The sequence below is a fragment of the Clinocottus analis genome, unplaced genomic scaffold (assembly GCF_023055335.1).
Source record: "Clinocottus analis isolate CAN_PGR_092001 unplaced genomic scaffold, fCliAna1.0.p SCAF_16, whole genome shotgun sequence".
NCBI lineage: Eukaryota > Metazoa > Chordata > Actinopteri > Perciformes > Cottidae > Clinocottus > Clinocottus analis.
In genome coordinates, this window is record NW_027175887.1 from 9,307,561 (window position 1) to 9,332,126 (window position 24,566).

At 42.3% G+C, this 24,566-nt stretch overlaps 3 protein-coding genes across 3 annotated transcripts; all 3 read right to left on the bottom strand.

Moving 5' to 3' along the window:
- Positions 1-428: 428 nt before the first annotated feature.
- timp2b (TIMP metallopeptidase inhibitor 2b) lies at positions 429-7,807 on the bottom strand. Its single transcript, XM_068578677.1, has 5 exons — positions 7,462-7,807; positions 2,373-2,473; positions 2,180-2,285; positions 1,942-2,066; positions 429-1,849 (listed from the first exon to the last, which is right to left on the bottom strand). The coding sequence occupies exons 1-5, from the start codon at positions 7,589-7,591 to the stop codon at positions 1,652-1,654; spliced, it is 660 nt and encodes a 219-aa protein (XP_068434778.1). The 5' UTR covers positions 7,592-7,807; the 3' UTR covers positions 429-1,651.
- Positions 7,808-13,901: 6,094 nt separating this feature from the next.
- On the bottom strand, positions 13,902-16,805 carry LOC137786654 (galectin-3-binding protein A-like). The gene is made up of 6 exons (XM_068578676.1): positions 16,664-16,805; positions 16,339-16,445; positions 15,885-16,091; positions 15,611-15,742; positions 15,245-15,536; positions 13,902-15,130 (listed from the first exon to the last, which is right to left on the bottom strand). The coding sequence occupies exons 2-6, from the start codon at positions 16,421-16,423 to the stop codon at positions 14,104-14,106; spliced, it is 1,743 nt and encodes a 580-aa protein (XP_068434777.1). The 5' UTR covers positions 16,424-16,445; positions 16,664-16,805; the 3' UTR covers positions 13,902-14,103.
- A 153-nt stretch (positions 16,806-16,958) lies between these two features.
- On the bottom strand, positions 16,959-23,803 carry cant1a (calcium activated nucleotidase 1a). Its single transcript, XM_068578612.1, has 4 exons — positions 23,669-23,803; positions 18,613-19,275; positions 17,928-18,131; positions 16,959-17,836 (listed from the first exon to the last, which is right to left on the bottom strand). The coding sequence occupies exons 2-4, from the start codon at positions 19,250-19,252 to the stop codon at positions 17,466-17,468; spliced, it is 1,215 nt and encodes a 404-aa protein (XP_068434713.1). The 5' UTR covers positions 19,253-19,275; positions 23,669-23,803; the 3' UTR covers positions 16,959-17,465.
- Between the last annotated feature and the right edge of the window lie 763 nt (positions 23,804-24,566).

Sequence of the window (24,566 nt, forward strand, 5' to 3'; positions counted from 1 at the left end):
TTTGTTTTAATCTTTGAACGTAATAAAATAAACGCTATTTACTGTAATTAACTTGGAAGAATTTCATAATCGTGATGTCCCGAGTGTCAATTCGATAATTGCGTATTTGTGCACATGGAGAGGCTCGTGAAGGAATGTCTGTGAAATGTCACGGGTTGTTGTCTCCACTAAGCGGCAGCAGATTGCTGTTTTAGTCTCACAAAGTAGTCGCTATCCCAGCCTTGATTAAGTTTCTGAAATATGAAACTGAAACATGACACGAACCTGTGTTTCTCTTGCCTGCTGTACTTTGTGTGCCTCCCTTTAATCTTGTACCCGTCTGTGTATTGTATACAACTAGCAAACGAAGCTATGCTGATTTTTTAATGAAGCAGAGTCTTGTCAATCTGCACACAATGATATCAATGTGGAAATAACAATGCAACGCATTGAAACAGGGTTTGACATTTAATGTAATAGTCAAAATGCACAGTATTGTTTCAGCTGGACATGCATGCAAAAATCATCTCAAATGTCTCATGTGAAACCAGCACAAGACATCATACTTGACTACAGTTTCAAATCAAATTAAAAACCCTTTTACATTCTCATATTAATTATCAAAGTCGCATGGCATTTGCTCAACACTTTTGTGGTCACATCAAAGGCTCTGCAAGTAAATGGATGATTGGTTACAATATCTTTAACCAGCTGTCCTAAAGGACAAGCAGTCAGGCAACAAAATGTGTATTTTGCTTATATTGTTAAAATACTTGGTCTTCTCTTTCTACAATACCAATGATGTCACAAAAAATATCACAATGTAGGCTTTTTTTTAGATAGAATATCAATAGAATATGATGAATCATATAACCTCCTTAAATAAAATAGGCTCTTGAGCTTAAGCATTACAAAGAGCTGTAATATAAAAAAATACAAAATGGAAGATTCAATCCTCCTCAGATTTTCTTCATTAGAGACAATATGACTGTATGCTGTGACAATTGTGTTCAAAGTGCATTCTTGTCTATTCAGGATTATTTAAAGAAAACTTTAGCATAAGCGCGCTTAGTCGAAACAGGTTTGTCACATTTAAAAAAAAAACAAATAAAAAAAAAACACAACAACAAGGGGAGGAAGACGTTTGTATACTCAGCACAAGAAGTAATCTGAAGCAGGACAGGCAAGAGGTGGCCGTTCCTTGTGAGAGCTCTGCTCTCACAAATCAGGTAGCCAATTGCCACTTAATGTTAGTTATGAACAAACCGATTCACAGAATTGTTACACTTTGAGTTAAAGGTATGCAGTGTTGCATTATAGAAGTAAAGTTATACAAAAAATATACCTTTGGTTAAAAAGGTAACATAGCTCACGAACAAAAAAATGCTTTGAACAGTAATACTGAATTGTGATGAGTATCCCCTTATTTCAGCTGAAGGAGAAGTGGTTTTTGAGGAAGTGCTTTGGATTTAGGGGTAGAAGTGTCTGAAAGTGCTGCATTCGTAAGACTGTTGATTAACATAATGAGGCCTGGAAATAAAAACAACCTCACCAGAGAGCACTGGCCCAAACTTTTTTCTTAACAAAAAAAATTAAATGAATTTATTTGTGTTTTTGGTGTTTGTATCTTCTTATATTTTAGACATCTTTAGATTATTGCACAGTGGTGGAGTTAAGGATCTTCGATGTCCAGGAAGTCCCTTTTCGGCGGTGCTGCCCCTCTGTACCAGGCACAAGAGTCATCACTCCTCTTAATACAAGCAAAGTGTTTGGCCTGCCCGCCATTGACCGTCTTCTCGATCACCCAGTCCGTCCACAGGCACTCGGCCGGGCTGCTGATCGTGCAGGGGATGGAGGTGCAGCGGGTGATCTGAGAATTGGAGAAGAGACAGACATCAGGGATTTAACTTACCACAAACGATGCATCTTTCAACATTACTTAAATTTGCAGTCATTTTCTACCTTGCATTCGCAGCCCATTTCATAGCGCTGAGGCAGGCTCTTCTTCTGTGTGGGACTCAGGGTCTCCCAGGGCTCAAGGAAGTCACACAGGGTGATGTGCATCTTCCCATCAGTCTCCAGTTTGCCTGAAGAGGAAGAAAAGTGCATTTGATGACATGTAAGATAATGTGAAAATGTATTAAGGAAAATACTCGTTATATTTCATAATGTGTGATTTGAAATGTGGTAAAAGTTGTACCTGTGATAAGATACTCCTTGCCATTGTGTTCCAGAGACACGCCACACACTGCGGACGTGGGAGCTGTGTAGATGGCGTCAATATCCTGGGTGGGACCTTTGAACATCTGACAATTCCAGCAGAGAACAGAGCATTTAGACTCATATTGCACAATACGTTTTTAACGCGGAAACGTTAGCTTCATCCAACATACCTTGATTTGTTTGACATCATACTTGAAACGCTTCACAGGGTTCCCGTAGATGTCATTGCCGACGTCAACCTCCTGCTTTCCAACTACCTTTGCCCTGATAACTGGAGAGAGACAAACAAAAACACACATTTACATGTATTGTATTTATAGCAAAAGTTTAAAAGTCAAACGCCATTGTCATCTAAAAAACGAACAGGATCTGGGGCCGTCTGTATCCGATCCGGGCCCTGCCCAGGTTTGGCATGCTGCAGTCGGCAACAACACATTGCTGTGGCTTGGATCTGAGGAGTGTTCATGTGCCAGGTACTGAAGACAGAGGCAACATGAGTGTTTCATCAGCTGCAATCAGAGGGAGGAATGTGTGCTGCCTTTCCCAGGCTCCTGGGCCGACGCAGGAGGAAGCCAGTCAGCAAACTTTGAAAAGCTGAACTAGAATGCTCCCCTTCGCCCCGAGGCCTCTCTGCCGGCCTGCCTCTCTGTCTGGTTAGAGGTGCTGACATGCAAATCAACCTCTCTCCTTTTCGTGTGCAGTCTTTTCCCCCTCGCTCTGCCTCTCTCCCTCTGAGGTGCCAGCTTCCAGCTTCAGAGAGGTTTGGACGGGGGGGGAAAAATACAACAGTTGAAGTGGAAAAATATCTTCAGAGCCATACCGAAGAGCCTTTGAGCTGAAATACTGAGTATTCAACACAAAAATATGTTGTTTCACAATCACTGCTTCTGTCATGTGAATCCAAGTGTTGAAGAACAGTATAGCATTAATCATAAGTCAGTCATAGCTAAATACCTTGTTTATGACATTATTATGCAGTGATCACTGCATGGTCGCATGACTACTACACTGACAAAATCATATTAAAATCAAGCTTTTAAGCAGAGGAGATGAGTGACAGAGTTAATGTTCACCATATGTTCTCCCTAAAGTCCCAGTTTAAGTCCTTGCTTTCTCAAGGTGGCAGATACCACCTTAAGACCATCACCCATTCCTTACCAAATAAGATGAAGACTTTTTATTTGCTTTTTATATGCCGAAGGTATGAAGCTGCGAGCCACATGTGCCCTAATTTGATGACAATAGAGGCTTACAGAACATCTCCTTTTAAGGGTCTAAAGAGTCACCCCTTAAAAAAAGAGAAAGGAAAACAAGGAAAAAAGGAAAGTGTGTTTGCACGGATGGAGAGAGTGATGGAGTGATGAGGATGGTTGCAATCTACGAGCACGGGAACAGAGGAGAGAACCGACAGGAATAGTGGTCACATTGCAGAGGTAAAGCCTAACAGTGTTACAGGCAGGAGAGTGGGAGGATTTTGTTTGTGCAAAATACTGACTTTTGCATGCTTCTGTGTGCTGCAGAGCTGGTGTGAAGTAGCAGACATACCGACAAACAAGCTGTAAACACTACTGGCACAATTCAGAATGACAAAATGCACCATGTGGTCATCTCCACCAGGGAAGATGGTTTACAAATCACAAATGCTAAACTTAGAGCGAGTTGTGCTGAGAAACTCTCCAACTTCTCTGGCTACGAAAAGGATTAGTGGTAATCCCCTTCACCCGAGTGTGCAGGATCACACACACAGATCACTTCTCCCTCTACTAGTGTAAAGTAGGGCAGGTGAAAATATGCACAGTACTTCTACTCCATATATTTGAGCACTTAGGCTTTGAAAACAACTTTGTGAGGGTGCGGGTCAACTCTTTAAATTACAGTCAACATGCTAGAAATAGACCCTTCCTTCAAACATCATGAACAATGAAATCTAAAACAAGCTCTGGCGCCCATTGCACTGAAGCACTATTATATTACGTTTTGCTTGAGGTGGCGTTTTTGAAGTCATTTTGACCAAATTGCCTGGACTGATATAGAGTCTAATTCTCACAAAACATGATTAACTTTTCCTGGAACAGGCTGACAAAGCCCAAAAATAATCATATGTTTCATAAAACTTGGGCCTAAAGGAACCGTCTAATTTGCTAGTTACTCAAACAATAAACACATTATTTTTTATGTAGTATCGTGGTCATTGGAGCGCTTTATAAAACAGAAAGAAAAAGAGAAGAAAGCAAAAACATGCCATGTAATTACAGGACCTGTACATCCATTTACCTCTCTGAGAAAAGAAAGAAAGAAAAGAAATGGAGTACAGAATCAAAGTGCCTCCTTCGCTGAAGTTTTATCCACATTTGTGTACTTTACAAGATGTACAGATCGATCGGTGCATTATCACCAGTGACGCTGCAGTTCAAGGCAGCCACACACAGTCAATCTGGTTTTAATGTTTACACAGCTTGCAGCGCAGGGCTGTTTATACCAGGAGTTACGCTAGAACCCGGGCTTCATTTCAAGATCTCAAATTTGTAACTTTTCTTGTTCACAAAAGTGGCACAGGTATACTCTACGATGACAGAGAACCGAAATAAAGTGGAAACACATAACGAGCGCAGCATATGACCGTCTGCATTCCTCTGCCTCAGCCAGGGACCCAAGGGATGGATTTCAATTTATGAGGGGAGATTTTTTTAGGGTTGCTGCTCCATCTGTTTTGAACAACACAAATGGAACTACATGTTTACATCAATAGCTGGTCTGGTAAATTGTTTTAGTTTACTCCAGTTGATAGAGAGAGAAATAAGTTAGGCTCTAGCAAATGTAGAAAGCCGAGGTCAACTAGGGCGGCGTTGGAAACTGAGGCGTGTATCTTTTCCTCTAATCTTCGCTGCATTTTTGATGTTGCCTTGCACAACGAGAATACTTCATGAAGTACAACAGATCTCCAAAACGGACGTAGCAAGGGGCCTAATGATGCAATGAGCTCGCACAAATGTGTAGTTTCAGCAAACATTGACCGTACTTCCCCATTTTTAAAAGACACTGTTCTTAAGTAATTTTCAACAGACACTCTGATGACCTTATGGTCAACTTAAGTGACACTTTCACTTCAGTTAACTGTCTGAAAGTGAGTATGGGTTCCTCAAGGCAATGGCTTACTGTGCATGGAAATGCCATACATATCATTGTATATGAATACCTACATACATACATACATACATACATACATACATACATACATACATACATACATACATACATACATACATACATACATACATACATACATACATACATACATACATACATGAGGCTATGTATATTTTTCCTAAATCTAAGTGTTGTTGACTAAACCTAACCAGGTGAAAAGTCCTGATACATGCATCCACCACAACCTCCTCCCTACACATACGTTGTCGCTCCTCCTCCTCATCCTCCTACTACTACTACTACTATACTGTAACTTTGATTTATTGCAACACAAATGCCAGTTGCCTACAGTCCAGAGATTAGACAAGAAACAAACATTTTAAAATAAATTGGAAAACCAGAAATAGTTCAACTCAAGTTAAATGTCATCCTCCGATAACTTTCTTCACATTTTAAGTGTCTTTCATGAGCTACCTTGCGGCCTTTGAGTAGTGCCAACTTCTAATTTATCTCAACAAAAAAGGTAAAAGGAACGTCTGATAAATCAGGACTTTCCTTTACAGTAAACGCTCCAGCAGGAAGGATGATGTGGTTTCTTCACCCTCCAAAGCAACGGAATCCCATGGTAAAGAGAAACCTTTGAATAAGTCAGCGTCTGTATACATACCACACGCACACTCGGCCATGCTCACAACCGAGAAAAAAGACCCTCAGCAAACCACCAATTTGAATAGCTGCACAAGCTGGTCACTGTTGAGACTCTCCTCAGCTTCAGGCCTGTGTTAAAGGCAGCAACAAGCAGTGTTTTGTGATAGTTACAAAATATAAGAGAGGGAGAGGATTCATGTGACCTTTGAGAACGAGCACATTAAATTGCTATCTAGTTAGTAAGCAAGTGCACCATAAACCTCTAAACCCGGAGTTGATGATGGTAATTTATTTTCCATAATCCTGATGCACATTACTTGATCCACAGTGACTTTGAGGCAACAATGTGGCAAAGATGGTTTTGCAAGCAATCATGTAAAACCTGTTTGTGATACTCAGTGCTGGAAGAGGTGTTCAGATCCTTTATTCAGCCCTGCATTTAAAAGCTTACTCCGGTAAAAGTGGTTATGTATCATCAGTCAAGTCAATTTGTATGTATGTAGCGACAAATAATAACAGAAAGGGTCTATGAAAAGTAAAAGCTATCATTCCCCGTCAGTGTTTGACTTCTATGACTAATATTTATGATTTTGTGGATAACTGTTGCTGATGTATTAATGTGCATGAGGCACTTCACTGCTGTAGGTGTTTTAGGTTGTGCTCCTCTTAATACTACTATATTATACCATTATATATTGTATTCTATTAGATTGCCATGTATTTGTAGTGTCAGCATCTTATGAGAACTTTGTATTACTTAATAGCTAACGTTTTATGATCGGAGAAAAACAAACTTGTTTTCAGCTTTGTGATGCATTTTCCAGCTGATACAAGAAGTTTTGTTTTTTTTAAGTAGGAGAATTTTCTCACCACACACACACGCACACACACACACACACACACACACACACACACACACACACACACACACACACGATTACCTTCAGTTTATCGCAAACATTCAAAATCGTCACATCTAAAAGAAACACGGTTTCCACTGGAGAGGAAGAGTACGATAAATTGTAATCAGAAAAGTAACTTAAGCTCTCAGACAAAAGTATATAAAGCCCTCTGAGATGAAGAGTGAAAGTATAAAGTAGCATAACAATACTCAAACTGGAGTACAGTTTTTGTGTAAATGTACTTATTAACATTCAACCACTGATTATATTAAAAAGTAGGCAACTTAAATGAAGTAACAGATACACTTCTGTCACTAGCATGACTCAAGATTATCACCAGATGATTAGAGAGCGAGAAGGAGGGAAAAGAGAGGAGGGCAGTGGAAAGAAAGACTGAGACAGAACATTCCATCTTCCGATCCCTGTAATTGTAAACACGGGAGTATGGGAAGTTTCCACTCTCAGCCTCCACGATGTCTTAGTCAAACAATGCATGAAACGATCCTCGACATCATATATTGAAACGAATTAAGGCTGAATGCTTTATATTATCGAAACTTACCGACGTCTGAGTTGCAAAACGCCTGCTGAGGATGCGCTGGGGAGCAGCTGCAGGCTTCTGCTATTTCTTCCACTCGCCACAGAAACAGGATGGCCAGAGTGACTAAACAACTGTTCGCCGTCCAGGTCATCTTAGAAAACTGAGGTGCGGGGGATCAAATAAACAAACGAGGAAGGAGCAGTTGAGCGGTCCGTCCAGACTAAAGGAGAGGATTCAGAAATGTCCGCAGCTTCGAGCGAACGAGAGACGGCCCACTTGTCAGAGTGTGAGATGCACAAGGCGTGCGAGGGTTGTCATTCCTGTGAAAGAAAAAGACTGCACTCAAACACTGAGACTTGCTCCTGCAAAAATCTGTTTTCCACTACCGTCGGGAGCAGCCGCGTTTTATGAGCGCAGGCAGGCGGCAGACTCCTCCCCCCGCCGCGGGCTCAGCCAGTGAGCTGCGGCGGTCAGGGGCCCGGGGCTGTGCGGCCCACCCGCACAACACACCGTCACCTTGTGTCACAATAGGTTGGACACACACGCGCACACGTATCCCCACGAACGCGCGCACACACACACACGCACACTTTCACGCATATTTTAGCAACTCACTGAGAATCCCACCCAAAATAACATTTAAATACAACAATAACCTAAATAAGTTATGACCTCACATCAAAACCTATCTAGTCAAAGAAAAAAATCATCTAAAATCAGCTCGGAAAAGGTGTGGGCTAATTGTGTCATCATTTCATGTCTGAGGTATTTTCTTATTTTACAATCCTTGGGAATATTTAGTCATGGATGTATGCGGTTTTGCCATTTCAACAAAATGGGAATGTTATACTGGTGATGGATCATCTGGGTCTGGGGAGTAAGGACTCAGAATAATTTCAATCAATTTCAATACCATTGTATTTAGAAAAGTCAACATCACAACTCCCAAATTTTACAGAATTACAATGTGCACACCACACAACATCCTCTGTCGTCAGACCCTTGATTGGAATAAGGACGCCCCTCAATATGTGCTTCCCAAATACTTTAACATTTAGAAAATCTTCTTTTAATTGTATTCTTGCCAAGTTGGATGACAAGATTGACACTCTCGTGTTTAATTAGTGAATATGAATCTACAGCCAGCAGCCGGTTAGCTTCGCATAACAACTTGACTGGGACCAGTATCTTCCGAGTGGCCTTGCAACTGCTCAGTAAGAACTAGTCCACCATCCAACCCAAAGAGAACCGGCTGCTCCGGATAGCTTTTACCCAACATACAAACCATGAGTAGTGCCAAGCTTCTCCATTCCCTCTCAGTGTTCTCTCGATGGAAGTAGATATCAGGACTGACCTCCGTCTGACCTTCAACTGTCAGCCACACTGTCTGTTGTAACGGTGGCTTTACAATGTCTTACGACACTTGTGGTGACACTAAGTTGGACAATCAAACCGTTTTTCGTCCGTCATTTCTCGTTCTTCCCTTCTTTTTGTAGCATCTCAATGGTGTTGCAACGTAATAGCCTTCAACCTGATTGTTTTGTCCCCTCGGCGACAGCAGAAACAGGCAGGAAAGATAACCCTGACGTCTACATGTCGGTAACCCTGTTAGCAAACGGCAGTTTCAGACATTTAGACTCAGCAGTTATGGAGCAACACAATCATTCACATGGGGTCGTGTTTCTTGCCACTGCTGAGATTAAACCCAATTCTCGGGCAGTTTAAACTCTACCAACTGAAATATCTGGTTCATTAACTGTTATGTGTCACTAACTCTGTCTGTCGTTGAGCAGGTCGTGAGCTGTGGGAATTTAGAGCTTATCCATTGAAAACAGCGGCTAAAAGTCTTGCCATGAGAGCAGTGACAGTGAAGAAAACAGTAAGGCTGAGAGCCAAACAGCAAAACAATAAGCTAAAACTCTATAAAGCTCCTTAAAGCCGTTCTGAGCTGCAGATTCAGGTGATAATTCCCTGTGAATGTATCACTACGACACCCCCCAATGTTCTCACATTGTTGCCACATTGGCATTTGATACGTTGTTATTTAAAGTTAATTAAAGGGGCTTTAAACATATATGTTGTCACTTGTTTTAACATTTAATGATGACTCCTAGTTATTAAAATACTGACGTGATTCCTGCGAAGTAATCGCCAGCCCACGCCGCACAGTTATCTGCGGTTTTTATTCAGTGAGAGTGTTTATGCATGCAGTTTCAGTAACTATTAAACACTGTTTGTAACAGATGATGGAAGTCGGAGTGGAGGAGTGGAGCAGTGGAGAGAAGTGACATCATCCCCCCTAAATTTAATAGATTCAATCTGGCGGCGATTCCCCTAAGCTTATGCTACCTAAGCCCCTCCGCTCTTGTGTGAGAGAAACATTATGCTATAGTCAAATTCTTTAGTTGTTCCTCATCCCTTACTCATGCACAAAAATAGACGGCTCTTTAGTTGGAAAGTTCACCGCTACAAAAGCACCGCAGGAAACTGAGGATCTCAAGAGTTTTGGGTTTTGTGGCCTTCCGCGTTGAAACGAGAGATCACAGCGGGGGCACGGCGCTTTTGATAATGAGAGCTAATGATGAATAATGAAGAGGGAAAGAGAGAGGACTGTATCTTCTGTGGCTTCCTCCTCTCCTGACATCATATTTGGCCATCGAAAGTCGGTCTTCTGGCCACTCCGGCAAATATTTCCACTCTTTTCCATAGTTGAGCATTTTTGCCTGGTTGCTTTTCCACAGGTCTCTGTTAGCCCACTTGATGTCTGTGTAAAAACAGGCGGGGAGAGAGAGAGAGAGAGAGAGAGAGAGAGAGAGAGAGAGAGAGAGAGAGAGGAAAATGAATCAACCAATTAAGTGTCATCTTTGTATTGGCCAACGTCTGTGCGTCATCTTGGCGTACATTCACTTTTAGGAAAAGAAACAGTCAGATAAGGAAAATTACTAAACTGTTGGAAATTTTGCAACCCAGTATGACTCGCAAGCTGAGTGGAAGTCACTCGAAACAAAAGACGTTTACGATGACAATAACACAGATGTGGGGGCGTGGAACAGGAATTAAGACACATGAAAGGAAGTGACACATCCAAGACCAAATGAGTAGAAATATGCCTCCATCTCTTTCCACAGTTTACTAAAACCATCAGAGGAACAGCAGACGCCTTCTTCTTGGTAAAACCTGCCGCCCCCTGTCCAAACAGTCGGCTTCCTTTGCACTGAGATGCTGACTGATGTGGTGGTCTCTGCTCAGATCACCGCCGTGTCCCCGGCTCCTGAACACATTTCAAATGACCTCACAGCATGACCATTCTGAGCTATTTCCCACACTGCAACTCTCCCTTTAGGTTTTTTACTCACCAGTTAAATTCTGGATTATTATATCAACATTTGGTTTGAATTTGTTGAGAGAGGGCGGATTTTTCAAAGAAGTGCAATGTAAGCAGGCCCCCCTGTGTACTTTACCCACTACAGACTCCAAAAGGGGCTCAGGAATGGCCATACATCCCCTAAATTACAGACTTGCAAGGCCAGGAATACTCTCAAAAGGAAGTGCCCGGCAAGACAGAAAAAGAGGGTCTCATTGCGGGAATTGGTGGGTGCTGTGGCAGTGACCCACATCCTCTGACTCCCACCCCCTCCGCCCTGTGCCTGTACACATCCCACATGACCTGACCAACCCATAGCTTTTTTGACCATTCATTCCCTACTGCGTGTCCGCCCTCCGTCCTCTCGACCATCTCTGTTGTAGCTCAGGGGTAATTCCCATAATTTTCCATTCATCAGTGCATTCGTATTCGTATTTTATTGAAGGCTATGTGAGACAATGAATCAGCTATAGCAAACTCACCTCAGGGTCAGGAGGGAAATATCTAACACAATACCATAGACTCTGAGGTCAAATGGTCTTTAGTATGTCACAATGGCTGCAGTTAGTCACCATGAGTCTGCTGCTAACGTCCACCGAGCATCATCAGTGTTTGAAGTTGGTTTCAGTGGTAATGACATGACACCGGAACTTTCACTTTTACGTAACAGAGCCATTTGGGGAAGCAACATGTCCATTGTTGTACAGTCCTTCCCGCTACAATGCTACCAGGGAACGACTTGGATGCGGATGAACAAATTATACAGCGGAGCAAAGAAAAAGATTGTCGCTGATCAAGCCAGGTGGACGTTATTGTTGATCGTAGTTAAAGCAGCAGTAATATATTTTTTAGGTATGGGCTGTTTGGGAAATATATCTACACAATAACCAAAAAAATATATAATCTTTTGTATTTTTGAATCAAATTCCAATTATCTTTTCTTCCTGTAAAACAAAACATAAAACGCGTTAACGTAAGCTATTACCAAGCAATTTCAACCAATTACATCCATCCATCAATCAATCTGCAAATTTATTGATTAAAGTCACACTTTTTAGCATATTATCTTTCAAAAACTCCAAAAATCAATCAAGTCTTGGTCTTCTTTGTGCGTCACTCTGCATCGAGCACTTTGATTGGCTGTTAAACCCCACAGGAAACAAAAGTACCGGCTTGCTAACTTTGGTGTGTATGTGATTTAGTGCTGGCAGCGTATAATTGGCTTATCAGTGCTTTTTGTTGCCGAAAACAGCTGCCTGCTGCTACTGGAAGAGCCGGATGAGAGTAATTGTAGGCCTTAAAATCAAAACAATGAAATTAAAGACGCTAAAACACTTGGCTCGTACGAGGGGAACTGCACAGTTGGGTAATAATTATATGTTTGCTCAACGCTATTTGTTTCACACGCCATGTACTCATTTGATCCTTCGTAGATATGAACATAATTATCAGTGTGGATTTAGTATATAGTATAAAGTACGGTAAAAAGCTTCCATTGTGTGTGATCACAACACACTTCATGTTTTCAAACATGAAGGGAACATTTTGGGTGGGCGTTGGAGTTTAAGTTGTTAGATGAGATTAATACTTCTTCATGAAACTCACGATACTGAATTAAAAAATGTGGGACAAACCATACAAACAAAGCATTTGCGGGAGACAGGGCAATTATTTGTGGGCTAAAATGACACAATAATGAAAATACAGCCAGATGTTACTCGCAGCAAAACAAGTGATGACATTGCGCACTTTCCCTCCGGGAGGAACACATTGTGAACGTAACCTGGCATGAGATTTACTTATGAATCACTCTGGCTATGCAGCACTCTCTCCTGCGTCTAACGAAGCCATCGCTATGAGTTTGTAAGATTCTGAACCGTGAGTGCACGTGGGGGAGTTGTCTTTATTAAGTACACACAGCGATAATGTAATATATGAACTACGACGCATCTAATCAGTCATCTTTTGTCACGTTATGCTTTGGCGCGCACACAGTCAGTCACACTTCTCAGAAACCGTGTCACCGCGTGGCTGTTTCGCCCACCTGTCCAGGCATGCAGGCCTGCATGTTGTCAAAGTTACTGTCAGTTGTGTGTGTGGAGACTTGAAGACAGTCGGAAAACCACATTTCCTTTGGAAAGATTCCATGATTCACGAAGAGGAAACCAATATCAGCATGTATCAGATCCCTGTATACACAAACCTTTCCGCACGATCCGACATGTTTTAAGTATGTTAACTTGTTTTCATTCTGTTGGGGAAGAGGTTAAAGATGAATGTGACTTTAAACTATCTTCACATAACGGATAGCCAAATCCGCAACGCTGAAACATTCTGACAGGTCAAGAGGTCAGGACAGATATCGTGTTAATTAAAGGAGTAGCTCAGCAGTTTGTGGTATAGAACTCGTTCCCCCGAGGAGTCAGGTAAGGATCAGTATAATCTCATGTTTGCATTTTAGTTAGAAGGCTACATCAAGCATGTTGGTTCCTCTCATAAACAGGGTGACACAGCTTGCCTGGCTTCGTTTGAAGGTAACACAACCTGATCACCTCTTAAAATTCCAAATTATCACATATCTTATTGTTCTATATTTAGAAAACACAGGATGTAAAAATGTAATTTCAACATTTTACAGTGAGTTATGTGCCAGAATATGTCTTGCCAGGAAACCAGCAAGTCCAGCTGATATTTACCAAAATGTTCCTTAAAACTGGATTAACCAGCTTTAACATTTAGCAGAAATACCGTAAATTCTAATCTGTAACACATTTTATTTCCTTTTTTTCTTCTGCACAAATACATAATATTGCTCACTGACACGCTTCCATTTCACTACTCGACTTAATAAATACAGATGAACTTCTCTCCTGCAGTGAGCTTTATAGCAGCAACATGGCAACATGACAGCAGACATAGATCATAGATAAAGCTCAGGAAAGAGAGCAATGTTCTGCATATCCAACAAAGTGGAGCTCTAAACCAGTCTGATGATTAGTCTAATTTGGCCCCCTTACACTTGGACGAACCCAAAATTAAGATTTGTATTTTCTGAAGAGAAGACATGCAGAAACGGATCTAGATATCACTTTATTTATTTGCTGTTAAACAAAAGAAGAAGGAAATTGTACTTGATATGAAATAAATCACAGTGAAGTGAAACATTTGTAGCTAATCAATGATAATTTATGGAAAACAATTATAATAATCACACAGTTAATATTGTAGCATCATTGCAATCTATTGAAAAATAAGCAGACAACATGATCAGAATACATTGAGCCTGGCCTGCATTTGGATCAGACATACTCCGGTCTCACGACAAAGCGGTAGCTGTACTGGTCATCAGGACACGGATAGGCAGGAACCTGGGTTGCATTCACAGCCATGTTGTTCTTGAAGTCCTGAACCTGGAAGATGTACTTGCCTTGGCACATCAGCAGAAGACGATTATGAAAGACAATGTTGCTCCATTGAGAGACAACGCTTTGAGGCGCCAGCCTTGCTGAAGGGAACGACTCGCATCTCACTCCTCGATTTGAACATTCCTGTTGGTTGCTGAAGACATTTGACGCCCAGTAAATCTTGTTGGTCTTAAAGATCAGACTGTTGTGGACAGGTGTGTTGAGAACGATGGTGGTAGGATTGTATTGATTGTAATGATTGCGATTTCTATTGTCGGTTTGGAGACGAGGTAGAGCAGCGCTCCATGGCTTAGCGGTGTAGATCCTCGGTCGGTAATCATCGTCTTCTCGGTTGAACTTTGGGTTGGATATCAGGTTGCTGAAAAGCAGAAAATTAAACTGGAAGGCTTTCAGGACGTTGTCACGATACACACTCCTATGAGTGCTGTAGAGAGAAGAGTTGGACTCCAGGTCATACAGGGCCTCAACAGGAATCATGGGGAAGCGAATGAGACTCAACAGGTCCACCTGGGTTTCCAAACTGGTCGAGTTGCCCTTCTCTGTGATCCAGCTCTCCACACTCTGAAGCACAAAATATTCATCGGGCACCACCAGGTCTGAGCGCAGCAGAAGGGATCCGAGAAGCTCAATGGAGAGTTGGGTCCAAGCAGGGGACATGGTCAGATTTTGGTAGTTCCAGGCTAGATACTGAGCACAGTTCTCTTGGAGGACCCAGTCCTGAGTCTCCGTGGCATAATTATAGAGTGACACCTGCGTGTGGAATGAGGCGTCCTCTGGGAGGATTTTAGAGAACAGACGGCCTGTGTCCTCCATCAGCTGCTTCACCCCAAACGTATACGCCATCCAGTGGAGGCACTGCGCAGAGGAGGAGTTCACATCCACCTTGCGGGTATAGATGTACCTAATGAGATTGTAGAGTATTTGTTAGATTCTTCGAGATGTATTTGTGATTGTGCTTTACGTGCTTAAAAAAATAAAAATAAAAATTGTAGACATCATAGCAGTTGACTTGTACCTGATGAAAGAGGAGAAATGTGGTTGGCAAGACTGGGCGATGTCGACCGTGATGCCGGAGATCCCCTTTGAAGCGTTGAAGAGTGGGAATTGCAAGAGGATCGACTTGTGCGCACAAATTGTTACATTAACCACCTCCGGGGTCCCGTCTTCCTGCGTGTTTCCAGTCAGACTCTGGACCGAGATGAAGAAGTCACAGCTGTTCCCGCTGTCAAACATCTGGCCGCGCTCATCCGACAGGCTGATGCTGTGGTCCAGCGAGTACAGATAATCAACGTTGGTCACATTTGCGCCTGCAACCACAAAAATCAGTGGGATGAACATTTGATAGAGCAACGAAGGGCCCGAAAAGAGTTCCCGTACGTACTCGTTTCACAAAGAACTCCAACGTCCTCTTTGTGGCTGCAGTCCGTGGCTCCCCAGTTTGTGAAAGCACACGTAGAAAGATACTTCTCCGTGCCTTTACATTTCAGATCATCCAGCCAAATAGGTCCTGACGCTATGATGTAAATTGAAAGGGAACACGTTTGTTTTGGCAGTAACACATTGAACAGTGACTTGAGTTTGTGGCGTCGGTATCAACTCCCATTACAATCATGTCACTGCCCTCTGCTGGGGGATGAATGGAAGTAGAAAGGCACCTTTTTTGTAGATCTTCCCGAAGACAACGGAGTTGGCTCCGGGGAAGCCGAGCTGACGACACACCACCTGGGCCTCCGCCATGTCCCAGTCGTCATCACACACCGTTCCCCATGTCCCATCGTGGTAGATCTCCACGCGGCCGTCGGCAGCGCCGCCGTCAAACAGCCTCACGTCGCCTTCCTGCGGCACAGGGTTTCTTTGTCTACCTGCATGAACACACAGACCCTGGATATTAAGCAAGGCCGGGACAGCAGAGAGGTCATGTAAACATTTTGGATAATCTAAAATCTGTGTTGAGCGGGCATGGGCTGAATATATTTGTAAAAGCACAAACAGTTCTATCATGAAAACTAGTGTATTATTAAGACTGTGTCCTTTCAATGATATGCATTTTTGGGTAAAAGTGGAAGAATATTTCATCGAACACATGAGATAGGCTTCAATTTGACTCACCAAACAGTTGCCTCTTCGCTGCACTTCCAGAGACGTGGAGGAGCAGCAGAAGCCACAGAGTGAATATATTTCGATGCACAAGCATTTTCAACCCTCGCCGTCAGAGTCTGATGACAAGGAAGAGGCAATGAGAGAAATATGCACTACTTTACCTTGCAATCTAAGATTATGCCTGCGTTGGTTTTGAAGGCAACAAGAGTAGAAATGTAGTTTGGTTTTTGGTCTTTTTGCATATGAAGCAATTCATTCATTGAGATGAAATGCATGACATTTTAAGTGGCAATACTAAATGACTAAACCCTTATATTTAATGGAAACACTTTACCTTGTCCCCTCTGGTTCCAAAGCGATGTCGTCCAAAAAATGTGCTTTCCTCTTCTGAAGTCTGTGAGACAAATATCACTCTTTTAAGTCCTGCTGAAAACTGGGTTCACTTCTCCATTCCCGCTGCTTTCCCAAAGTTTCGTTTTGCATTAAGCAAGAGTGGCTGTTGCGCAACGATTTGAGGTACGTGGAAGTGTCCCAACTTGTTTGAAGACAGTGTCTAATTCAATAACTACTTTCTTAAACAAGGTCACATGACTTAAAACGACAAGTCAGAAAGTAAGAATCAAGCTTTTTTTTTACTTCGTCATCCCACCACAAACATGATACAGTAAAGTTTTCACCAAAATGTCCTTCAAATAATGTTTATGCAGAATAAAAACGTTTTAGTTATTTCATTGAACATGTTTGGTGTACACAATGTTTAACATGAAACAAAGAGGGGGAAAAACCTTTTCAGAGTGTATGTGCATGTATTTTTTAAGAAAAGAAATCACAGTCTGATAAATCAATTGTTTGTACATTCATCATAAGAAAGGCTACAGTACTGTTGAGGGCCACATCTGTCCCTGGAAGGAGACGATCCACAGACACACTGCAATTGTTTGTGCTGACTGGCACTTTCTCAAAACAGGACCCTATTTCGCAGTCTCAGCCAGTTGTACTTCTACTTGTACTGAAGAAGACCTTTAACGGTTGGATTTGTGTCTCGATGAGGAAGCAGTGAGTACAGTTACTTCAACAGTGACTGGATTGTAAACAAAATAGAACAGTGCAGTGGCCTCAAAAGCGAGTCTCTCAGTCTATATGAACTCCACCCCCTCATATTTCACATCTCCAATCTTGGTTTCAGGTAACAGGATGCGTCCTTTGAGCGTAAAGGCCATGATGTACGTCGCAATCTTTCCGCCGTTTTCCTCCGACTTGAGAGCCAGAATGATCTCGTCGCTTTTATGTGGGATAAATTTGAAGGAGGAGAATCCGTGAGTGGGGTTCAGTGGACCCAATCGGCTTACAACGATGTCCTTGAAATCTGGTGAGCAGCTGAGGGCGAGGTTCGTGCCACGCCGCTCGTCCGCAACCTCCTCGTAGCGCTCCGTGCTCGCCCGGCGAGGGAGGAAAAACCAACGCTGCAGGGTGTCGCTCCACGCTGCCGACTCATGGATGAGATACCCTGCGAAGATTTTGAAGAATACAGTTAACTGTAAGCAATGAGAAACAAAAAAAGAAAGCTGTTGTAGGCGAGAACAGATTTGCAGCCTCACCTGGAGGATCTATGCCTGCAGCAGTCTTGAGAGATTTGTACACGGGAACCCAGTTCTCGTGTTCTACGTCCCCTTTGAAGCCCACTACCTTGACCCACTCTGGGTTGTTGTTAACGAACTCGCCCTCGGTGGTGGTCCACTCTTTCCCCAGACCGCCGACATACAGTTGTTTGTCCTTCACCGCGAGCCACTCCGCCTTGAATCCTAAAGGGAGAATAGCGATTAACCACAAAATGAATAATCCAATTCACGCAAAAGACCTGAATTTAAGTTCAATTAGAAAAGTATTAATCAGCAGAATACATTTAAAGTATCAGTCACAGCAGAAAATTGCCCCCTGTGAGGGAAATATTATCATACCTTGTATTATTAGATTGTTAATACCGTAAGAAGCAAAATATCACATGTATTATTAACACTTAAATTGTGATACTCAATCGTTGCCATTTTTATGAACAAAAGGATGACTTTACCGTGAAGGGCCTCAAACAGTCACATCAAACTATGTGAAAAGATCTCTCTGCTAAAAAAAATAGACATCTGAAAAGTTTCCTTAAAAGCTATCAAAAATACATAGGGGTAAAAAGTATCGTATTTCCCTCTGAAATGGAGTAGAAGTATTAAGTTGCATCAAGTTGAAATAATCAAGTAGAGTATTAGCTTGTGTGTCGCGAGTAATGCTGACCTTTGGCAACGCTGCCGTCGCCATCTGGCAAGATGACCCAGGGCACAATCTTGTTCCCATCAATGTGGTAGACAACGCCCGTCCTGTCATCGACAGTGTAGAGTTTCCCATTGAACGCCACCAGCTCAGACAGCTCCATGCCCCTTCCCTTCTCCGACAGGTGGCTTTCCAGCAGCACCCTGTTCTCATCCCATTGCACCGCTACATTCTCACCACTTTTGGACACCAACAGATGACCCTTCTGCATGTAGCTGAACCACGTGAGGTCCTTGTCACTACGGGATTTTGTGTCCAGGTCGGCAATGACTGCAATGCGGTACAGGGTGCCCTGTGACGTGTGCTCAGGCGGACTGAGAGGGTAGGTGTCATTGTAACGGGAATCAGACTGCTGGGTGGTAGTGTGACCGGCCCTGTGCGGGTCATAGGGGCGGGGGCCCAAACCCGAGGATAAGTGCATGAAGAGCGCCAGGAATAGGGCCAGGAAGAGGGCCACCACCACGATGGGCTTCCATTTAAGGCGGATACGAGGGTCAGTGGTGTTGGCCATGGACGCCAGCATAGGAAGGCCTCCGACAGAGATACGCAGACTGTTCATCAGCTCATTCTGCTCCGGGGGAGTGACGCCTGGGGGAGCAGGCATGGAGGACAGAGGCCCTGTCTGACCTAAAGCAAAAAAGAGAGACACTGTGTCTGAGAAACAGGGCAACAGGCAGTCAAAAAGGAAAGAAACTTCATCTATTGATACACTGACAGTTGATTGATAGATGATTACAGCTTCTTCCTGTCTTCCATCTTTTATTCAAGTTCCCAACATAGATATACAAACCAGCTAGACTGTAAACTGATTAGCTTGTTTCACTATTTTGGCCTTACTTAATTCTCTTCATCAAGTTGCTTTGAGATGTATTTTAAACCCACTTAAACATATCTACAATCTTAGATACAATAGTTTAAGGTGCCACCTGTGCACACTGAGACTGGATAAGCGAGGCTATTGTGTTACGGCTCGGTCTAACTTGCAGGAGAGACTCAAACCAGAATCACCAGTTTAAAAAAACAACAAAAAAACACACACAAAGAAGATTTTATCACAACTGTTGTTATAATGCACAATCATTTTGTATAGTTATACTACTGTGTTATGTATCAGTTCTTTTTGTGTATTCATAAAGATAATCAAAATATCTCTTATGCTTTCTATTCTCTCCCCTCTTGCCCCGGTCTCCCTCTCCTTTAATGTGTTTGTTTTCATTCTCATATCTGTGTGAACGATGTGCTTCAGCTTTGTCTCTTGTGTACTTTATAACTTTTATAATACTGTGTAATTTGACTATGTTGGTCTAGTCATCATAAAACTGCTGCGGGTCTGTTAGTTCTGAAAGAGGATCCGTCTGTTGTTCTTTCCACTGAAAAAAAATAGAAATTTCTCCCCCTTTAAAAGAGTTTTTTTAAAGGATTATTTTATTTTTTTGATTCTTTGTAACCACACCACTGAAGCTAAATACGTTTAAATTTATGTTTCACTGTAACTTCAAAGTCACACGATGTAATTTTTGTTCATCAGCAGCCACAGCTTTCAAAAGGATCATGTAACTTCTTAAACAATGGCAACCGTGTAGAAGAGTCATAAAGTCAACAACTTTGCATAAGTTAGGCAAAGTTTATCATCTTAATCAGGGGTGTGGTTTAATATGGAAATGTCTCCTCATATATAGGTCCCCATTCAGGTTTTACTAGATCCTTTTGATAAGTAACAAGTCAAAATGGAGCTGTATGGACAGAGCTGCAATATAAAGCAGAAGAATTTCCGTTGGCAGTAAAAAAGTTAAAATAATACCTGCTTAGCCCTTTGAGAAACCCAATGGCTTGATCTAAATGTCCCTTAATCCTGCGACACACAACATGAGCAAAAACGAATGCATAATTAGGCCGTGACTTGGGCCTATGTGTCCACAAATAGTTACAAACTAAAGAAAAGTAATAACATAGAAGATATTTGAATGATCCGATAACTTGTCCAAACACAACTCTGACTTAGCCTACAACATTAAGATGATACAACTTAATCCAATGAGACTCACATACTCTCCATGAACTGTTGGTCGATAAAATCTGTCGTCCCGGTGTCAGGCAGATCTTTCATTGAAGCCTATAATATGAAATCCGGTATAGCTCGTAGGAGTGACCACATGCCAGGTTAAACATTACTTTACAGGAAGCAGAAGCTTTGGGTTGGGTGGGTATCAAGTGGCCACCACGTCACCGTGGAAGTTGGGAGGAGCCCAGTGAGTGACAAATAGGGGAAGGCGTCTGTGAACAGGTATATCAGGAAATGCACAGCGGGCTGGTGTAGCACATGCCAAAGTCCTATTTTTATTAGATATAAACCTCAAATTATAAAGACATGCACTTTACAGATAAATTGATTGACAGAGAGTCAAATCTGTGCTGTTTCAAGCTTCTTAAATGCACACATTTGCAGGTTTCATTTGTCTCACATGACAGTATAATAGCTTTGAGTTTTGGACCGTCGGATAGACAAAAGAAGACATTAGAAGACAGCTCTTGGGTTCTATAGAATTAAGAGTGGACATTATTCACTATTAAGGTAATCTTAAATAACCAGCAAAAGTACGCTAATTTCTTTTTAAATGATCCAATCGGAAAACCCAGACCAAAGTTGCCAACCAACAATGATACGATATTGCAAAAACTGTATTTCCTAAACACAGGTATTGGATTTTTGATGAAACACACAACAAACAAATGTGACCTTGAGGGGGTCACCACCAGGCTCTGTGGAGCAGTAAATGTTTACTCCCAAAATAAATCAAGGAAACCTCTGGAATCGGCTTCGGGAGCTCGACACTCCTGCGGCCTAAACATGGCAGCATTTCTCCAAAAAGGAGTGCAGAAGCTGAAAGGCTCTTTCATAAGAGGGGCCCCGAGCCCAACAGCAGTCCATTATGGCAGAAACATCGGGGCCCGCACTCTGAGGCAAGCAGCCCGTCCTCTCTGGAATACACCAACTAACTAGTGGCCATTAAGTTTACAGTTCTTGATCACCTGAAACAAAATACACTAACAGAGCAAGAAGAGGCTTACCCCTTCGTCTCCTCCTGCCAGAGCGTTGACCCTGTGCCATTAGATTTATCTAACCACCTTTAAAAGAAGACCACCACAATCTGCCTGGGGTGCTTTCTGCTCACAGATTGCTTGTGGCGCAACCATGACTAAGGATTGTTTTTACGATGCTCGTGAACTTTAACTAGACTCTGAGGATTATGTTTGAGTCCAAAGGGCCAAACCAACACAATTAATTAAGTCTTCATGCATCCTAGCAACCGAAGGCTAGGCACTAGAGATTAGGGAGCAAGGTGGGATGACCCAAATCATGCTACCTTTAGAGGTAAGAAAGAAACCTGCGGCCACTAAAGTATTTGATTCCAACATAAGCCGTTTCTGTGATATGATCAGTAATCTGAATCATTTCTGCAACTTTTATTCCATTTTAAGCTTTTTATTAAACAGTTTTAATGAATGTTCTTAATTGATTTTAAATGTTCTTTTTTTGCATTGTGTTTTAATATTGTTATGTGAAGCCCTTTGAATCGCCTTGCTGTTGAAATGTGCTCTACAAATAAACTTGCCTTACACCGAGTACTGTGACTGGACTGAGATCAGCTCGATAACACAAGCCGAGCGGTTACATAAACCAAACGTACTCTCAATTGGGGTGAAATCTGTTAATAACTGATTTAACTCCTTTTGAGCACAAGTCCAACAATATGTTTGGAGTTCAGGAAGTTATTTATTAATCAACAAGCAACTTCTGAGCATCTGAAAGTAACTCTAAATGGTTTTGAATGGTTTCCAGTTCATGAAAGGGCATAAGATACACATTCAAGAGTTGGGACATATGACAATATGCGCAACGGGATACATTACATGTTGTCAACTGAGAGGGAGTTTGCATTACAGTTTGTATGAGGTCACTGTCTGTGTAATATCTCTGGCATTACATCATTGTGGGCAAAATTATAAATCAGTGAGCAATATACTTCAATATTTAATTCACAGGATTATTGTTCTTTTAATTCACAAGATTAGCCCTGTTATTTTTTGCGAAATGTCTCAACTTAGTTTTCAAAAGCTTTGTTCTTCTATTATATATTTGATATCAACACTGCAATCTAACATTATACACTCTCATATACTCTACCTATCCATTGCTCAATAAAATAAAAAAATGCCCAATGTCCAAGGGGACATCTGTTGCATTTCTATTGACCCACTAATTATTCCACCAAATGTTCCAGCTCTAGTATGAATTAGTGAACGTATGACTTGATTCTCAAGGTCATTCTGCAGATGTTTTGCCTCCCTGACACCAGTAGTCCTGACCCGGTCCTGACATGCGCCCCTCTCAAAGCTGCTGGTTCCCTCATGTGAACATGTGAGTGTCTCTGCTCTGAGCCGCCTTTAAAGGATGACATCTGGGGAGGTTGGCTTCAAAGGAAACAGATCAAGGACACAGAGAGTGTGTGTTGGGCCCATAAATACTTAACTTATTGCTGCAAGTCAGACTCCCACAACCTCTGCATGTCAAGGCACACCCAAACAGATGTGCTTTAGACTAAGAACGTCATTCTAGCTGGTGGTATCCAATGAAGAGACACAGTATGGTACATTGATCTACTGTGGCGACATTTAAGTATTCATTGTTTAATCTGCAGAGCAGCTGGGGCCATCTCAGACCCCAAGTGGCTCTGGGACATTCCCACTTTGCTATTTGAGGGCCTTTAATTCATGAACCACCGCGTACAAAGTAACAGAACACAACGAAAGATAATGTAAATATACCAGAATTGTTAGTTCTCCCTCTCCTCCTTCACACCCCCACCCAAACCTCCCCTCTGCGCGCGTGTGTGTGTATGTGTACGAGCGTTAGCTCGTCACCCTGTCCTGCCAGCAGCGCAGAGGTTAACGCGGATGCCATCACCAACGGCTGCGTTCAGGCGCGAGCGGAGACCGTCTCGAGCTGCCGCTCACTCACCGCAGACGTTAGATGTTCCGCTCACAGTACGCCGGTGGTTGGAGCTCAGATGTCATTATTTTATCGCTTCCTTCTTCGGCTCCTTCTCCTCTGCTCCCCGTTCACCAGACAGCCGCTCATTACTTCCTGTATCTGCTGATGACGACGGCAGCGTGCACCGCCTGCGCGCGGTGGATGGAAGAGGGACTGTCTGACGGTGCGTTCATGTGCTGTCAGATATTCGATGACCACTTTATTGCTTCGCGATAGACACAGCATACTATTCCTGCATGTTTTCATTTTTAAACCTGAAATACGATTATAACTTAAAATGCATTCAAACATGTTATATTACCACAGCGAGGATTTATAAGATTATCCCTAAAACTGCCAAATGCAAAAGCAACGAAGGAACACGCACCATTTTGTCAGTGACAAAAACAAAGCAGTTCTTGTAAAATATGTACGCTTTCACCAAATAGATACTTAGGTTAATCACGTGAAGGGGGTGTGTGAAACCGTTGAACCTGGACGTCATCAGAAGATGATAAGAAGGCTGATGAGCCCTTTGTCTTTTGAACAAAGACATGCAAGGTACTAACTAAAAGAAGCGTTGAACAGTCAGGGTGCACATTTCAAACTTTGCCACCCGTTTCACGGTCTGATCAATACAAATGTGACAATACTGAAAGAGATATGTTTGTGTTGTTGCTCGAGGTCAGTATGGGATTACAAAAGTGCCTCAACAGAAGACTTAAATGTTTGTTATAGTCTGGATAGAATATGCTCAGGAGAACTCCTCATTTGTAAAGTTCTCCTGTAAAATGTGCATTGTCTTCACACAAGTACAGCACAATCTCCAAAGTACACAAGCCTCTCAGCATTCACCTACACAATCACTACTCAAATATTTGCCAAG

Excerpts from the sequence above, each read along its gene's own strand:
- cant1a (XM_068578612.1), bottom strand. The coding sequence starts at position 19,252 with ATGCCTGCTCCCCCAGGCGTCACTCCCCCGGAGCAGAATGAGCTGATG. Across the intron at positions 18,132-18,612 it reads CGACGGCAGCGTTGCCAAAG|GATTCAAGGCGGAGTGGCTC; the intron begins GTCAGCATTACT and ends TTCTCCCTTTAG. Across the intron at positions 17,837-17,927 it reads TGCAGGCATAGATCCTCCAG|GGTATCTCATCCATGAGTCG; the intron begins GTGAGGCTGCAA and ends AAATCTTCGCAG.
- timp2b (XM_068578677.1), bottom strand. The coding sequence starts at position 7,591 with ATGACCTGGACGGCGAACAGTTGTTTAGTCACTCTGGCCATCCTGTTT. Across the intron at positions 2,286-2,372 it reads ATGATGTCAAACAAATCAAG|ATGTTCAAAGGTCCCACCCA; the intron begins GTATGTTGGATG and ends TGGAATTGTCAG. Across the intron at positions 1,850-1,941 it reads AAATGGGCTGCGAATGCAAG|ATCACCCGCTGCACCTCCAT; the intron begins GTAGAAAATGAC and ends TCCAATTCTCAG.
- LOC137786654 (XM_068578676.1), bottom strand. The coding sequence starts at position 16,423 with ATGCTTGTGCATCGAAATATATTCACTCTGTGGCTTCTGCTGCTCCTC. Across the intron at positions 16,092-16,338 it reads AGCGAAGAGGCAACTGTTTG|GTAGACAAAGAAACCCTGTG; the intron begins GTGAGTCAAATT and ends GTGTTCATGCAG. Across the intron at positions 15,743-15,884 it reads CGGGAAGATCTACAAAAAAG|CGTCAGGACCTATTTGGCTG; the intron begins GTGCCTTTCTAC and ends TTTACATCATAG.